This window comes from Solea solea, chromosome 12 (genome assembly GCF_958295425.1).
Source record: "Solea solea chromosome 12, fSolSol10.1, whole genome shotgun sequence".
Taxonomy (NCBI): domain Eukaryota; kingdom Metazoa; phylum Chordata; class Actinopteri; order Pleuronectiformes; family Soleidae; genus Solea; species Solea solea.
In genome coordinates this window covers 27,923,600-27,938,656 of record NC_081145.1, presented here as the reverse complement: position 1 = coordinate 27,938,656, position 15,057 = coordinate 27,923,600, and the positions used below count along the sequence as shown (strand labels likewise).

General features: G+C 40.6%; 2 protein-coding genes across 2 annotated transcripts; one reads left to right on the top strand and one right to left on the bottom strand.

Moving 5' to 3' along the window:
* Positions 1–1,579: 1,579 nt before the first annotated feature.
* On the top strand, positions 1,580–9,193 carry mdkb (midkine b). Its single transcript, XM_058644618.1, has 5 exons — positions 1,580–1,637; positions 5,688–5,773; positions 6,609–6,776; positions 7,582–7,740; positions 8,798–9,193. The coding sequence occupies exons 2-5, from the start codon at positions 5,689–5,691 to the stop codon at positions 8,815–8,817; spliced, it is 432 nt and encodes a 143-aa protein (XP_058500601.1). The 5' UTR covers positions 1,580–1,637; position 5,688; the 3' UTR covers positions 8,818–9,193.
* Positions 7,735–13,854, bottom strand: chrm4b (cholinergic receptor, muscarinic 4b). The gene is made up of 4 exons (XM_058644616.1): positions 13,797–13,854; positions 12,205–12,281; positions 10,014–11,330; positions 7,735–8,337 (listed from the first exon to the last, which is right to left on the bottom strand). Exon 3 carries the CDS (start codon positions 11,323–11,325, stop codon positions 10,024–10,026), a length of 1,302 nt encoding a protein of 433 aa, XP_058500599.1. The 5' UTR covers positions 11,326–11,330; positions 12,205–12,281; positions 13,797–13,854; the 3' UTR covers positions 7,735–8,337; positions 10,014–10,023.
* Positions 13,855–15,057: the final 1,203 nt, after the last annotated feature.

Below are 15,057 nucleotides of genomic sequence, written 5' to 3'. Positions count from 1 at the left end.
ACCAGGTTAAATCTCAGTAGAACTTATTTAAAACTCAGTGAATCTAAGATAACACTCAGTAGAACTTGGTTAAAACTCAGATGAACGCAGTAAAACCAAGTTAAATCTCAGTAGAACTGAATTAAATCTCAGTAGAAGCGAGTTAAAAACAGATTAAAACCAAGTTGAAAACGCAGTACATGCAGTAGAACACAGTAAAACTAAGTCACACCCGAGTAACCTGAATTAAAACTCAGTAGAAGCGAGTTAAAAACAGATTAAAACCAAGTTGAAAACGCTGTACATGCAGTAGAACACAGTAAAACTAAGTCACACCCGAGTAACCTGAATTAAAACTCAGTTAAACACCTGCTCTTAGCCGAGGTGTTAAAAGTCTGATGGTTGTGGAAACAAACGAAACCTTCTGATATGAAGTTATTAACACAGATAAACAGATCACTGACGCCTGCGGGTTAGCAGGTACAGATTTGACCTTTGAGCCATTTCACTACGACACTGTGTAACCATGCACACACACACCTGTAAACCAGCTCTACACACACACACACACACACAGACATATGCACAGATGGCAGCAGCCACTTTATGAGCAAATATTTGTTCACACACACACACACCAGACCTGTATGATCACATACCACACACACACGGAAACATATCCTGGAGACTTAATCTGTAACTACTACGTGTCCATAATCTATCTTTACCCTTAATCTATGTGAATGTAATTTAAACTAAAAGGTAACTTTAAGCGACTTTTGCACAGATTTTTAGAGAGACAAAATGGCAGGGACATAAAACCATGATTCTACAATTATCAATTAACAATAACATTTAATGCTTTATCTGAGAGAAGTTTTTATACACTACTGCACCAAACTCCACTGAGAAAACCAGCGATTTTAGCTCACGGGGGACACAGGATCTACTGGTCCTCTGCTGCCTCATGTGGTCACTTTGTGTCACTGAGGTAAATCAGAACAAAGGATTTCAAACACAGAAGTCACAAAACAACACAATTCAATTTAGTGATGGAGGCGGTGGATCAACAACTCCTGTGTGCTGTGATGTTGAAATGACTGATTTTCTCTATGGGGATTTTGGAATTATAAGTAGATTTTTTGGAATTATAAAAAGATTTTTTTATAAGAAGATTTTGGGATTATAATTATAATTTGGAATTATAACAAGGATTTTTAAGTATTTTTAATTGAGCTACAGTGTGTCGGACGTCATGCTCATGACTCTTCAGTGACGACACTCTCTGACCAATCAGTGTCCGGCAGTCTGTTGACGTCACATTTCAGTATTGGCTCAGCTCGCTTGAAACCTCGTCAGAGCAAGTACTAAAAACAAAAAACACCAGGAACTATCACTGATGGAAAAACAAAAAACTAGCCCTCCAAGTTTCATCTTAATACAATTTAATAGAGATCACATAAGGATAATCAGTCAACTGAACACACACATACTGCATTGGGGACATTCCTGAAAACAGCCTCATAATGACATCACAAGGGTTAATCCATAACAAAACAAGTGTGTGTGTGTGTATGAGAGAGAGAGAGGAGGCGGAGCATCATCTGAAGCAGCGACAGAAGACGACATTTCCTCAGTTTGATTCATTGCTCGACAAAGTAAGTGTCTGTTTTATTTTTATCAACCTCACATTTACTGTAGGAAACTTATCATTTAATTTAGCTGTGGAGTTAAACACACGTTAAGATTAATTTGTGGGAATGAATCAGAATCAGGATGAACAGAATTAAAAAACAAACTACACAATAATGTGATTTCACCGCCCTCAGTGTGAAGATTTTAAAAGAACAAACTGATGACGTGTGACTGTTATGATCTGTGATGATTATGTTTGTGTGATCATTTATTTGAAAGAGAGATCTTTACACATGCAGTGTAAAAACAAACACTGAAAATGGTTGGACAAAGTTTTAAAAAAAACTTCCAGTGGGAACAAATAGTTAAAAATATGATTGTGTTTAAGTAAATTTTTTAAACTAGTTTTAATAATCTTAATTCATGCTGCAGCACATAAGCACAATATATATACACAACATAGTACATACTGTATACAGTAAAGTGTGTGTGTGTGTGTGTGTAGTACTGCTGGTGTGAGCAGCTACAATAACAGTTAAAAATGAAAAACAAACTTTGCTTTTTATTTTAATGTTTATATTTAATATTTATTTTCACAAATCTTTACTCTGATGTGAATGTATTTACTTTGATAACATATCTTTACTCTGATGTTAACATATCTTTACTCTGATAACATATCTCTGTTAACATATCTTTACTCTAATGTTAACATATCTTTACTCTGATAACGTATCTTTACTCTAATGTTAACATATCTTTACTCTAATGTTAACATATCTTTACTCTGATAACGTATCTTTACTCTAATGTTAACATATCTTTACTCTAATGTTAACATATCTTTACTTTGATGTTAACATTTTTTTACTCTGATGTTAACATCTGTAGCATGTTTGTTTAGTTTGAAGTTTACGTAAATCAAAGTAAACGTACGTTAACATCAAAGTATCATATCTTTACTCTAATGTTAACATATCTTTACTTTGATGTTAACATATCTTTACTTTGATATTAACATATCTTTACTCTAATGTTAACATATCTTTACTCTGATGTTAACATATCTTTACTCTGATGTTAACATATCTTTACTTTGATGTTAACATATCTTTACTTTGATATTAACATATCTTTACTCTAATGTTAACGTATCTTTACTTTGATGTTAACATATCTTTACTTTGATATTAACGTATCTTTACTCTTATGTTAACGTATCTTTACTCTAATGTTAACGTATCTTTACTCTAATGTTAACATATCTTTGATGTTAACATATCTTTACTTTGATATTAACATCTGTAGCATGTTTTTTTAGTTTGAAGTTTACGTAAATCAAAGTAAACGTACGTTAACATCAAAGTAAATATACACATCTTTTTTCTAATGTTAACATATCTTTACTTTGATGTTAACATATCTTTACTTTGATGTTAACATATCTTTACTTTGATATTAACATATCTTTACTCTAATGTTAACGTATCTTTACTTTGATGTTAACATATCTTTACTTTGATATTAACATCTGTAGCATGTTTTTTTAGTTTGAAGTTTACGTAAATCAAAGTAAACGTACGTTAACATCAAAGTAAAGATACACATATCTTTACTTTGATGTTTATGTGATTTAACATTTCTTTAGGTGGATGTTTACTTTATTTGACGTTTGCTTTTGTTTGTTGGTTACTTTATTTGACGCATCTTTAGGTTATTTGAAGTATCTTTAGTTTATTTATACAGCAGCAGCAGCAGCAACAGTAGCGGCGGTGGTGGCAGCGGTCAGGCCACACCTTCACCCACAGGAGTGTTTCTTTTTGTTGTTGTTTGTTTGTTTTTTTGTTTGTTTCCTGTAAAATCCGTTCTGCAGGAGGAGTAAAACTCTGTTTCATGTTTGGCTCCGGATGTGAGTTTGAACCCTGAGATTCAGAGACAACTTCCTCTAAGTGTTTGGAGTGAAGGAGCCTCCCACTCCCCTCTTTCTTCACGCTAAGATTTCTTTATTTTCTTATGCAGATTAGTTTCTATTGAGGGCGATCCGGGCCGCGTGGGGGGGGTCAGCTCTTAAGATGTGGCGTGGAATCTGTGTTGGTCTTTAGAGAAATGAAACCAGGCTAGAGGAGGCTTTGTTTTGGACCAATGAATCAGGATTCTTTTGAGGGGAAATCTAAAGGGCTCTTTGAGATGTTGCTTGGCCTCCTCGTCCCCTCCCCGCTGTCCACACCTCCCCCTGCACCTCCTCCTCCTCCTCTTCATTGATGGAGGAGAGACTGGAGGCCTGCTGAGAGTCTCTTCTTTGCTCATAAAGCGCCGCAGGAGGAGCGAGAAGAACAGGATTTACTCAGGCAGCTGACATGTGAAAGAGGAGCACAGCTTTAATGGAGGCCTGAGAGAGGAGTCTGTCATTACTGAGCACAATAACAACAGAGAGGGGGGCGGAGCTTTGACTTTAACTGATCTGTTAAAGTGCTTACTTTTTAAAGAGTAAACACAAGGATCCACACTGGAAACTGTACATGTTTTATCCCCTCGCAAATTATGAGTCAAAGAAAGAGAGAGAGAGGGAGAGGGAGAGAGAGAGAGAGAGAGAGAGAGAGAGAGAGAGAGAGAGAGAGAGAGAGAGAGTAATTGAGGATCCATACACATGGAAACAGAATGAAATGTTTCAGGAAATGTCTTCGTCCACACAGAAACCCAATCAAAATGACTCTGAATGCTGTAGTACGTATGCCAGGCCTGAATGTGGCGCTGCACTAGGACCTTTTTCTTTTAAACAAAGCTTCAGGAGGACGAAGGAAAGAATAAAAGAACAGAAAAAACAGAGAAAATCACAAACAATCTCCAAACACAAAAAGAAGAAGATGACGGAGAAAAGCGACAGAGAACACAAGCGACTGAGAGTTGGAGATACGATAAAAAGAAACTTCACGAGACTAGTTTTCATGTGGAGTCTCCTCCTGTGAGGCAAAGTGAAGAGCCTGAACTACAATTCTGAAATAAATGAGTGACAGCATGAACAATCTGAATACATTAGCCTACTTTCACCATCATAATCTGCTGCTGCTGCAACTGTCAGATTATCCAATCTGCGGGGGCCACGCAGAAAGAAAAGGGGGCAGATTTTATGTGGACTACATTTGCACCATCTGGTGCTTCCCGGTCCACTGGGTGGAGCGACAACACGGAGCGACTTGGCCAACAGGAGAAGAGCGACAAAACACTTTGTTTTTGTGACGTGTGGTTGTGCATCTCACAAACACCTGACTGTGACGTATGCACTCCCCTTTAAGGAAAAAAAATACACCTGCTCAAATCTGCCATACCTTAAGAACATGTATGTGACATTTATCCCACTGTTTTCTGTCTGGAAACTCAAGTTTGAGTGGCTGTGAAAGCCGCGCTCTCTCCCTGCACCAAACTCCACAGAGAAAATCCCTGAGTTTACATCACAGCACACAGGAGTTGTTGATCCGCCGCCGCCATTCATGAGTTCATGTGTTATTTCATAACTTCACTGTAAAAATTAAAAATTTTCCCCTCAGTGACACAAACTCACCACATGAGGCAGCAGCTTGTGGGCATTCGATGACATTTTCTTGTTCGATCGCTTGGAGAATGAACAATCGATTATCGATTAATCATTAATATTTTTATATTAAAAATCACTATTTATAGGCAAATAAAATAATCTTAATGATCAATGAATCGATCGACGATTAATTATGCCCACAAGCTAAAAACGCTGATTTTCTCTATGGACTGTGATGCAGGGGAAACAAACCCTCAGTGTCCAGTTGCTGTCAAGCAGTGTCATTAAGCAGTGAACATGTTTTTACTGATCTTGTGGCTGCCTGCCACTACTGCTTCTCAGCACAGGGGGCGCTCAAGAGTGCAGTCAGCTGTATGTGCGACGCTAAAAATGTGTCACTAACCTACACAACCACATTAAATTCAGGTTGACTGTGCAGATGTTGGTAGCTGTCTTTACCGTGACACTTCTCTTTGGCGTCTCCGTCACGTCTCCGTCACGTCTCCTCTCTCGTTAAACGTGGTTTGTTTTGTCTCCACAGGATGAGACGTTTGCTGTCCGTGACGCTGCTGCTGCTCCTGGTCCTGACGCTCGGTGCCAACGCCAAGAAGGGCAGAGCCCACAAAGGTACTAACATTCTCAGGGGGCTGTAGCCTGTTAGCGTCCCACCCTTCAGGAAGTGGCAGTGACAGCAAGTTAAAAATGTGACCTGATGATGGTGCCAGGGCAGAGGGCTTTACAGTATGTTGGTGTAGAAATTGAACTTTTCTTTGCATAGTTAAAATGCTGTTGTCTCGGTCTGACTGAGAACATCAAAAAATCTACACCTGCTTAGGTCTAAAATATCTTTACGATTCATTTAAGTTACTTTATCTCACTATTAGAAGTGGTTTTCTGACAAGAAACTGAAGTTTTTTGCGGAACCTGTAAACTAAAATATGTGATGACGTGTGTTCATTATTTAACCGACTCTGATATTCAATAGTCCCGATGAAGGACGGTTTCCCAGAATGCACTGGAGGCACGAGGGTCGGACGTGTTATTACCAGTTGAGTCGTCGTCAGCCTCCGCGCACAGACAGTCATTTAACGGTCATTTAAAACACGAGCAGCAGACGTTTGATTGTTTCAGTTGATCCGGTTTAACTTTGATTTAGGAACTGATCCATTTAAGGAAAAAGTGGAGAAACAGGACGCCGCAGAACTCCATAGAAAATCTTGACGTTTCTAGGTTTTACTTCTGTGTCACAGCGATGCAGTGACGGTTATCTGTGCGACGCTGGCTTCACTGCAAACACCAGCCAATCACGGTGAATTTGGCTGCTTTAAAGGGGTAGTTTGGAGGTTTTGGTCTTTTTTAAGGTACCAGGTGTCCCCCACTGCTAGAGCACAGTCACCTGTGTGTCAGACAGGACTCTGGCATGGTTGAGTTGTCCTCTGACAGGAGCTCTGTGTTCCCCCAGGTAAACATGAAAAGCCGCAACACTTACAGTGCACCGCCTCGGAGACTCGGTACGGGAAATGTGTCCCCGATGAAGGAGACTGTGGAGACGGACTGAGAGAGGCCACCTGTAAAGAGCAGACCAGCAAGATTCAGTGCAAGATCCCCTGCAACTGGAGGAAGGAGATCAGTAAGAGACACGTCACACACACACCTGAGACACGTCACACGTGACAAACATGTCTGAGGGACATTGATTACATGGCAGAGACATATAAAGGGATAGTTGAGGTTTTTTTTTAATGTGGTACTATGGGGTTATGAGTGCCCTCTGTGCTGCCGCCAGTGATGCGAGTAAAAAACTGATTTGAGTCACTTAAGCCTACTTAAGTCTAGAATCCTAAGACTCCTTTTGTCACTTTAGCTCACCTTGAGCCAGACTGGCCTGAGTGTAAACTATATAACTATAAACCACTCAACCTCTCAGACCAAATTCCAGAGAAAATCTGCATTTATAGCTCATCAGAAGCTGAGAGCTACTCTTCTACTGCTGTGTGTCACTCAATCTGTGACATTCTCTATGGAGTATGATGCGGGAGAGTGAGCGCTTTATTATTGTTTTTTCTCGTGTCTGTAACCGTGTGTCATCTCAAACAACCACAATTTAAAAACAAAACTATCCCTTTAAGAGACATGTCTCTCTCTCTCTCACACACACACACACACACACACACACACTAATTTAATATTATAACATGTATTCCTTTACATGATTTAAAATAAAGTTATTGTGTTGGCTCCACCTGGTGGAAAATAATAAAAGTACAGTTTTGAGTTATTGAGGGTTTTTTTCAGCTGCTGGTTAAAAAACATGTCATGTGACACATCATATTGTTTTTCTGAGTGATCATAGACGTGTGTGTGTGTGTGTGTGTGTGTGTGTGTGTGAGAGAAAGAGACAGTCCACTGACCTGGTTCTTGTCCGTGTCTTTCAGGCGACTGCAAGTATAAGTTCTCTCGGTGGGGAGAATGTGACTCTGTCACCAACACCAAGAGTCGATCAGGGACACTGAAGAAAGCTCTGTTCAACGCTGAGTGTCAACCCACCGTCACCGTGTCCAAACCCTGCTCCCACAAACCCAAGAGACCCAAAGGTGAGACAGGGGGGCATGAGACACATACAGAAGACAAGAGTCAAACAGAGGACATGAGACACATACTGAAGACAAGAGTCAAACAGAGGACATGAGTCAGATACAGAGGACAAATGAGGAGAGAATTAAAACATGGAAGAAAAGAGTCAGACAGGGGGAAAAAATGTTAGACAAAGGACAGGGGGACAATAGAGGGTAAAAGTCAAACACAGAGGACAACAGTCAGATACAGAGGACAGGATTAAAAAAGAGTCAGTTACAGAGGATAAGAGTCAAATATAGAGACAGGTTTTTACCTTGTTTTTAGAACTTTCTTTGGATGATGCATGATACTGACATTTACTCCTCTGCTCTTACCTACACTGCGACATTTGACGACCTCTGACATGATACGATGATACCTCTTGTACAACTTGAGTCAGAGCTCAGAGACAAAGAGACACAATTTTGGCACTAAAACAGCACATTTATTTACAAAGAGGAAAATAAATATATTCAACAAATCAATATTGGAAAAAGAGAAAAGAGAGTTTTAGTCCAACTGTTGTCAGAGAGGGTGAGGCCACAGGGAGGCGCTGACGACCGTCCATGAAGCTCCTGCAAACAGAGAGAGTGACACAAAGTGACACAAAGTGACCTCAGTTTCCACTCAGGAAAAAGCTTCTCTAACCTTGAGATAACGTGTAGATTTTGTTCAGTGGCTAAAATCATTTCTTCCTCGTGTAAATGCTGGAAGTGATTTAATTCAATAATATAGAGCATGAAAGTCAGTGTTTTTAGTTCCAGTAACAAAGACCTTCTGCAACACAAACACACTTTAAGTTCCAGGTTATTTTATGACGGTAAATAAATCCCACACAGTGGAGTTTTTTTTTTTTAAATACTACATTTACATTAAAGATTAAATTAAAAGTGTCACTGCGTCCTTTGCCTCTAACAATGATAGTCATGTGGATAAAAGTCCCAAATATTTGACGCTGTTTTCAAATCTTATCTTGTTTTTTTTACGTATTTATTGATTGATTGATTATTATTGTTTATCTTTTTTTGTCCTCAGGGGGCAGGAGGTTGGACTAAGCCTTTAAAAAAGGAGACAACAGGAAGACTCTTCATCATCCAGCTGATCAATCGTCTTCCCTCCTTCATCAAACACAAAAACCGAGAGACTCCTCCTCCACCACAAACCAACCACCTTCTCTTTGGCCCCTTTAATTTCCTGTTCTTGTTCTTTTCTTTCTTTCTTTCTTTCTTTCTTGTGTGTGTTGTATTTGGATTAATTGTAGAAAACTCTCGTAGGAGATAGTTTGTTCTAAGAGCACTTAAGCTTTACACTTTAGCTGATGTGAAATTAACATCATGTGACTATGGTTTAGAATCATCATGTTGAAAATATGTATAAAACAATGATTGATCTGTAACGGCAAAGATCCATAAATATATACATATATATGTGTATATGTATGTATATATATATATATATATATATATGTATATATATATGTATGTATATATATATATATATGTGTGTATATATATGTACAGTATATATGTATGTATATATATATATATATATATATATATACATACATATACACATATATGTATATATGTATACATATATGTGTATATATATTTGATCTATAGATTATTGAAGTTGAGACATGTATACATGAAAAGATTTAAAAAAAAAAAAAGAAAACAACCTGTACATTGTTTGGTGAAGAGTCTTGTCTGATTATTTGTGTGATAAAAATAAATATTCAGGTTAATCATGCTGAGATTTCAGAGACTACTGTCGTGTCATGACCTACGTGCAGCACATAGCCTCCAAATGAATTTATTTAAATTATGTAAGAATAAATGAAAAAAGACAAAGAGACAAAACCAACCAGAGACACAAAGACACAAATACAACCACAACCCCAAATACAACCACAACCACAGACCCAAAGAGACAAATACAACCACAACCAGAGACACAAAGAGACAAAACCAACCACAACCCCAAATACAACCACAACCAGAGACACAAAGAGACAAAACCAACCACAACCAGAGACACAAAGAGACAAAACCAACCACAACCAGAGACACAAAGAGAGTCTCTTCGTGTCTACAACCACAAAAGAGGAAAACAGACAAAATACAACCATAAAGAGACAACCACAGAGACAATAAAACAACCGGAGTGAGACAAAAAAACAACCACTATAGGACAAAACAACCATAAATAGACAGAGACAGAAATGAGTAAAGGTGTTTGTTTTTTTTACCAGTCTGCGGTCATCGTAGCTTCCTGCTGCGGCAGCGCAGGAGGCTGCAGAAAGTTCTCCTGAAGGTGACGTTGCACAGAGCGTAGCAGCCGGGGTTGATGGTGCTGCTGACATAACAGAGCCAGCGGCCAGTGGTCCACAGGCCCTTGGGGATACAGAAGTGACAGAAGGCAGCGATGACGGCCATGATGTTGTGGGGCGTCCAAGTGAGGATGAAGGCCAGCAGGATGGCCAGGATGGTCTTTGTGACCCGCCTCTCCCTCGCCATCACTCGGCGACGCCTCGATTCCTGAGACTTGAAGCTGGAACAGGCTGAGAACGCTGCCGAGGCCGTCCTGTGGAGGGAGGGCGAAAAGTCCTTCTCCACCTTGTCTTCATCTCTGGTGAGGCGACTGACGGTCCGAGTGTGACACTGCTGGGGAGATCGTTTGCATGTGTCTCCGGGGCTCCTGGACGACGTGTGGTTCCTTCTGGTCTTTGGAGTGCTGGACTCTGATTGGTTCAGAGACACATCTGAGCCGGTGTCACTGGTCACCCAGCTCCATCTTTTAAAAAGGAAGTCTTTGATGGACGGACTGGACGTCCTGAGTGTCCCTTGTTCTGACTGTAGTGCGCTCAGTCGGCTGCGGCTGCTGGCGGACAGACGGCCGTACAGGACGATCATGACAAACGCAGGCAGGTAAAAGGAAGGAAGCGTCGTCCCCAGAGTGACAGCGGGACTGGCCAGCAAATAAGTGTAACATTCCCCATCGGGAACGACTCGCTTGCCCCCGACCACCTGCCAGCACAGAATGGCGGGGGCCCAGAGGACGAAGGACAGGAGCCAGGCGGCCCCGATTACCAGACCGGCCATCCTGCCTGTCCGCTGTGCCGGGTAGCTGAGCGGTCGCGTCACACAGAAGTACCGATCCAGACTGATGATCAGCAGGTTCAGGACGGACGCGCTGGCAACCATGCAGTCCAGAACGAGCCACATGTCGCAGAGCGCTGCCCCCAGAGGCCAGCGGCCGCGCAGGAGATAGAGTGTATACAGGTTCATGGAGAGCAGGCCGACAATCAAATCGGCCACCGCCAGACTCAACAGGAAGTAGTTGTGCACGGTCCTGAGCTGGCGGTTGACCTTGATGGACAGGATCACCAGCGTGTTGCCCAGCACGGTGATGAAGCTGAGGGAAGTGGTTACCATGGCGATGAGGACGAGCTGAGCAGTGCTGTACGGACACGCTGCCCTGACCGGAGACTGACAGGTGGCGTTGACGCAGGGGCAGAGCCAAGCAGAGGCATTGAGGTCTGGTCCGGGTGCTCGTCCCATGTTTCCTACAAAATAAAAGCACACAGTGACATTGATAGAGTAATCAATCAATAACTGATATGTTTGTCCAGCAACAGAACATGTGATTTTTCTGAGCATTCACTTTTGCTGATTCAGGTTTCGCAGATGTTCAAGGCTGCAACGATTAATCGATTATTAAATCGATTTTTTTTTTGTCACTCTTGTCAGGGAAACTTAATCTTTGGCCTCGAGCCGTTTATCTGGAATCATGTAAAATAATCCAACTCTGATTACATTATCTTATGTAAACAGTTCTTAATTTTAGTCCCAACATTTATTCCACAAAATACAGGCAAAAGTTTTCACCTTTCCTGGAATATGTTGAGGACCAATTCTTGTCTTTCAGCACCCTCTGTAGGCTTTGTATCACAATGCCACCGATGACTGGTATATACAGTAAAGATTGCAGTAGATATGTAACCGTTTGTTTACCTTGAAAATGAACTGTCTAAGTAACATCAGTGACGCTGTAGTTTTCACACACACAGAAAATAAATACAAAAATAATAAATGTGACTTACAGGAGGAATAAACAACCCCACTTATTAAAAAACAACAACCACTTAATATCACAGGATGTTTTTACCCCCTCACTTTTAGGTATTAAGGCATATTTATAATAACATTGATCATATTTAAGCTGCATCTCATCCTGGATTCTCACGATACAACAAAAACCTGATTTACCCTGAAACAGACACTTCTCTGCTTGTCGCTTGTTACAGATAAAAATTACTCAAATGTCATTAATCACTGTATTTTCTTACAATAAAACACAAAGTAAATACTATGCAGCTTTATGACTTTTCTGTGATCATCATGGTTGGTCCGGTGATAATAATAATAATTCAAACTCACCACTGATGTTTACGTTGGCTCCTCTGCTCAGTGTCACCAGGAGACAGAACCAGCTGCTTTATATGGAGCCGAGCCCTTTTAACACACACACACACACACACACACACACACAAATCTGAATGGATTTTGCAATTTAAAGCAATTTCTCAAAATATGAATACCAACTCATACTATATTACACTACTACTAATTTCAAAATTTAAGCTAACTCTGGGACAGTAAATAATGATCTACTCCTTAAGTGGAAATGTTATAGTGGACGACTTTAACTTCCACCAAAGTCATTTTCCGGTGACATTCTTGTTGTTTTACTCAAGTCTGGGTTTTTACCACTTCATATACCCCACTAATATTTTTATATAAAATTATTATATGGAAATTGATTGAATAAACGTGTGGCTCTGCGTCTAACTCATTGAATTAGGGTTTTCATTTCCAAACAAAAGTGCTGGTAATTGATGGTAAAGTGTTTTTTTCCCCTTGGACAACTTTGAACATGTGCTTCACAATTAAGAAAGAATGAATTTATCTTACCTTGTCTAAGGCGATAAACTGCATTTTATTTTATATGAAACAAGTGAAAGAATATTTATTTTCCAGACTTGACTGAAATAAATGTATTTGGAGCACAATGACCTCGGTGTAAATAACAAAAAACTTCCCTAATTCATTTACTGATGGATCATTAGAGGGATGGCAGAGCAGCAGCAGGCTGAATATGTTGCCTAGCAACCAAAACATGCCCATGTGTAGGCAGCTCACAGGAAACACAGTATTTTCTTTGTAAAAGTATACTTTAGGGAAACTTTTAATAATAAAACCAATTTTGCCCTTTAATTTCAACAACTTTGCAATTTGTTTCTGTTGTAGAACTTTAAAAAAAAATTCTGTGTGGTCAAACCAATTATAATTATAAACATTCATTTCTTAAAGAGTCCCAGTGTTGAAGGCCTTAGGAGAAATGCACTGAAAAATGCAGGGTTACCAATTTATCCTATTTCCAGGCATAATAAAACATACAAATAAAGAATAACGTCATGTTTACTGTATATGGAGATATTTCACATTAAAGTGCTACATTTAGGACCCAATGCTCAAGATTTTTGTTCACTGATAAACATGTTTGGTTTTTCCCAGCCCCACATCTACATATTACCTCATGTATACGCTTTGTTTTAAAAATAGTAAAGAAAAGTTGTGAGCTTGCTTAAATATGGGCCCTTATGTGTGTGTGTGTGTGTGCGTGGGCGGTTAACCGTTATTTTTCAAATTGAACAACCGACGCCATTTTTGGCTGCATGAACAGTTATTTAACTACAGTTATAAAACCACAGTCACAAACATTAACTCTTTAAGAAAAGTGTTTGTGTTTATGAGCGTTCACAGGTTCCACAACACGTCCGCCATTTTAGAATTCACCTGCCCTCTGAAAAATCAATTTACTCTTGATTGTGTTGACGTCAGTCAATAATTACACCGTAATTGATTAGTTTTAAATACTTTATCCGTGTGAGTACATACGACTTGATCTCAAAAGTTGTTTAATTTGTATTTAAAAGGTTAAAAAGCTGTCACATTGTCATTTTAAATACCTTAAACAGAACCGGGGAAAGAGCCGAGACACCGGAGGCAGCGAGACAAAATGGCGGCTCCGCTCCACTAGATGGCGGAAGACACAAAGCAGTCGGCGGATTCATCCATTTAGCCACAGACCAAGAAGAAGAAACCAAAACGTCTGTTACCCGTTATCCGCTTCGTTTTCATGTCTCGTCACAGACAAAGTTCACACGGACACGTCATTTTAACAGTTTAGTGCTGAATCATGATTATGGTGATTGAGCAAGTCATGTTCACTTGTGTTTCACCAATAGTACACATAATAATGGATTTGTGTTTTAATCCATTAAACATGCCATTAAACCATTAAACAGGCATGTCTATATAATTGCCACGTTTTACCATATATGGTGTGTCACATGATCACCATGTCCTTTGATGCATCACCATGTCCTTTGATGCATCATGAGGGACTGCTATATAAACCCAGTGCTGGCACTTTCTCTTCAGACCCTTTTCTCAGTTGTGTCACCAGAGAACACACATCCTCCATAGAAGAGCAGAAACCTTCCACACATGGAGCAACACAACGACCGGATCACCACCTCCTGGTCTCTCCTGGTGGAGACAAAGAAAAACTCCTTCCAGTCATTGAAGGAGGAGAACCAGGCCCTGAGAGAGCAAGTCGCTCAGCTGCAGCAGAGTGAGAACCAGCTCCAGAAAGATCTCAAGAGAGAGATGAAGAAGAGGCGAGCGCGCAGCAAGGCCTATCTGGACTGCATGAACCTGCTGATGGTGGAGACCTTCAAGCTGGAGGTCTGTGAGGCCCGGTGGGCAGCCAAGCTCAAATACCTGGATGTGAGCATGGAGACAGAGATGGCTGTGAGGGAGAAAGTCTGGAGGAGACGAGTGCAGGAGCTGGAGAGAGAGAGACAGGTGGACAAAGAGAGGCTGCAGAAGATGGAGGAGAAAAGGAGGATGACAGAAACCAGGGCCAACGAGCTCATCTGTAAACTCCAGAGCCAGATCCAGGATCTGAATCAGCCTCCACAGGTGGAAGGAGGAGCCTGTGACTGCTGCCAATCTGAGCTGGAGCAGACAGTGGATGAGCTGGAGAGAGCAGAGTCCAGGTGGAAGAACAAGCTGAGCGAGCTGAACGCCAGCGCCGAGCGAGAGCTGGCTTTCAGAGACGACGTCTGGAGGAGACGAGTGAAGGAGCTGGAGCAGGAGAAGAGGAGGGACACGGAGGAGTGGCAGAGGAAGGAGGACATTTGGGAGACGGCAGAAAGATGGGAA

What these genes read in the sequence shown, in the direction of transcription:
- mdkb (XM_058644618.1), top strand. Translation starts at nt 5,689, where the DNA reads ATGAGACGTTTGCTGTCCGTGACGCTGCTGCTGCTCCTGGTCCTGACG. An exon ending in CAACTGGAGGAAGGAGATCA is followed by an intron (nt 6,777 to 7,581) that starts GTAAGAGACACG and finishes CGTGTCTTTCAG; the next exon opens with GCGACTGCAAGTATAAGTTC. An exon ending in CAAACCCAAGAGACCCAAAG is followed by an intron (nt 7,741 to 8,797) that starts GTGAGACAGGGG and finishes TTTTGTCCTCAG; the next exon opens with GGGGCAGGAGGTTGGACTAA.
- chrm4b (XM_058644616.1), bottom strand. Translation starts at nt 11,325, where the DNA reads ATGGGACGAGCACCCGGACCAGACCTCAATGCCTCTGCTTGGCTCTGC.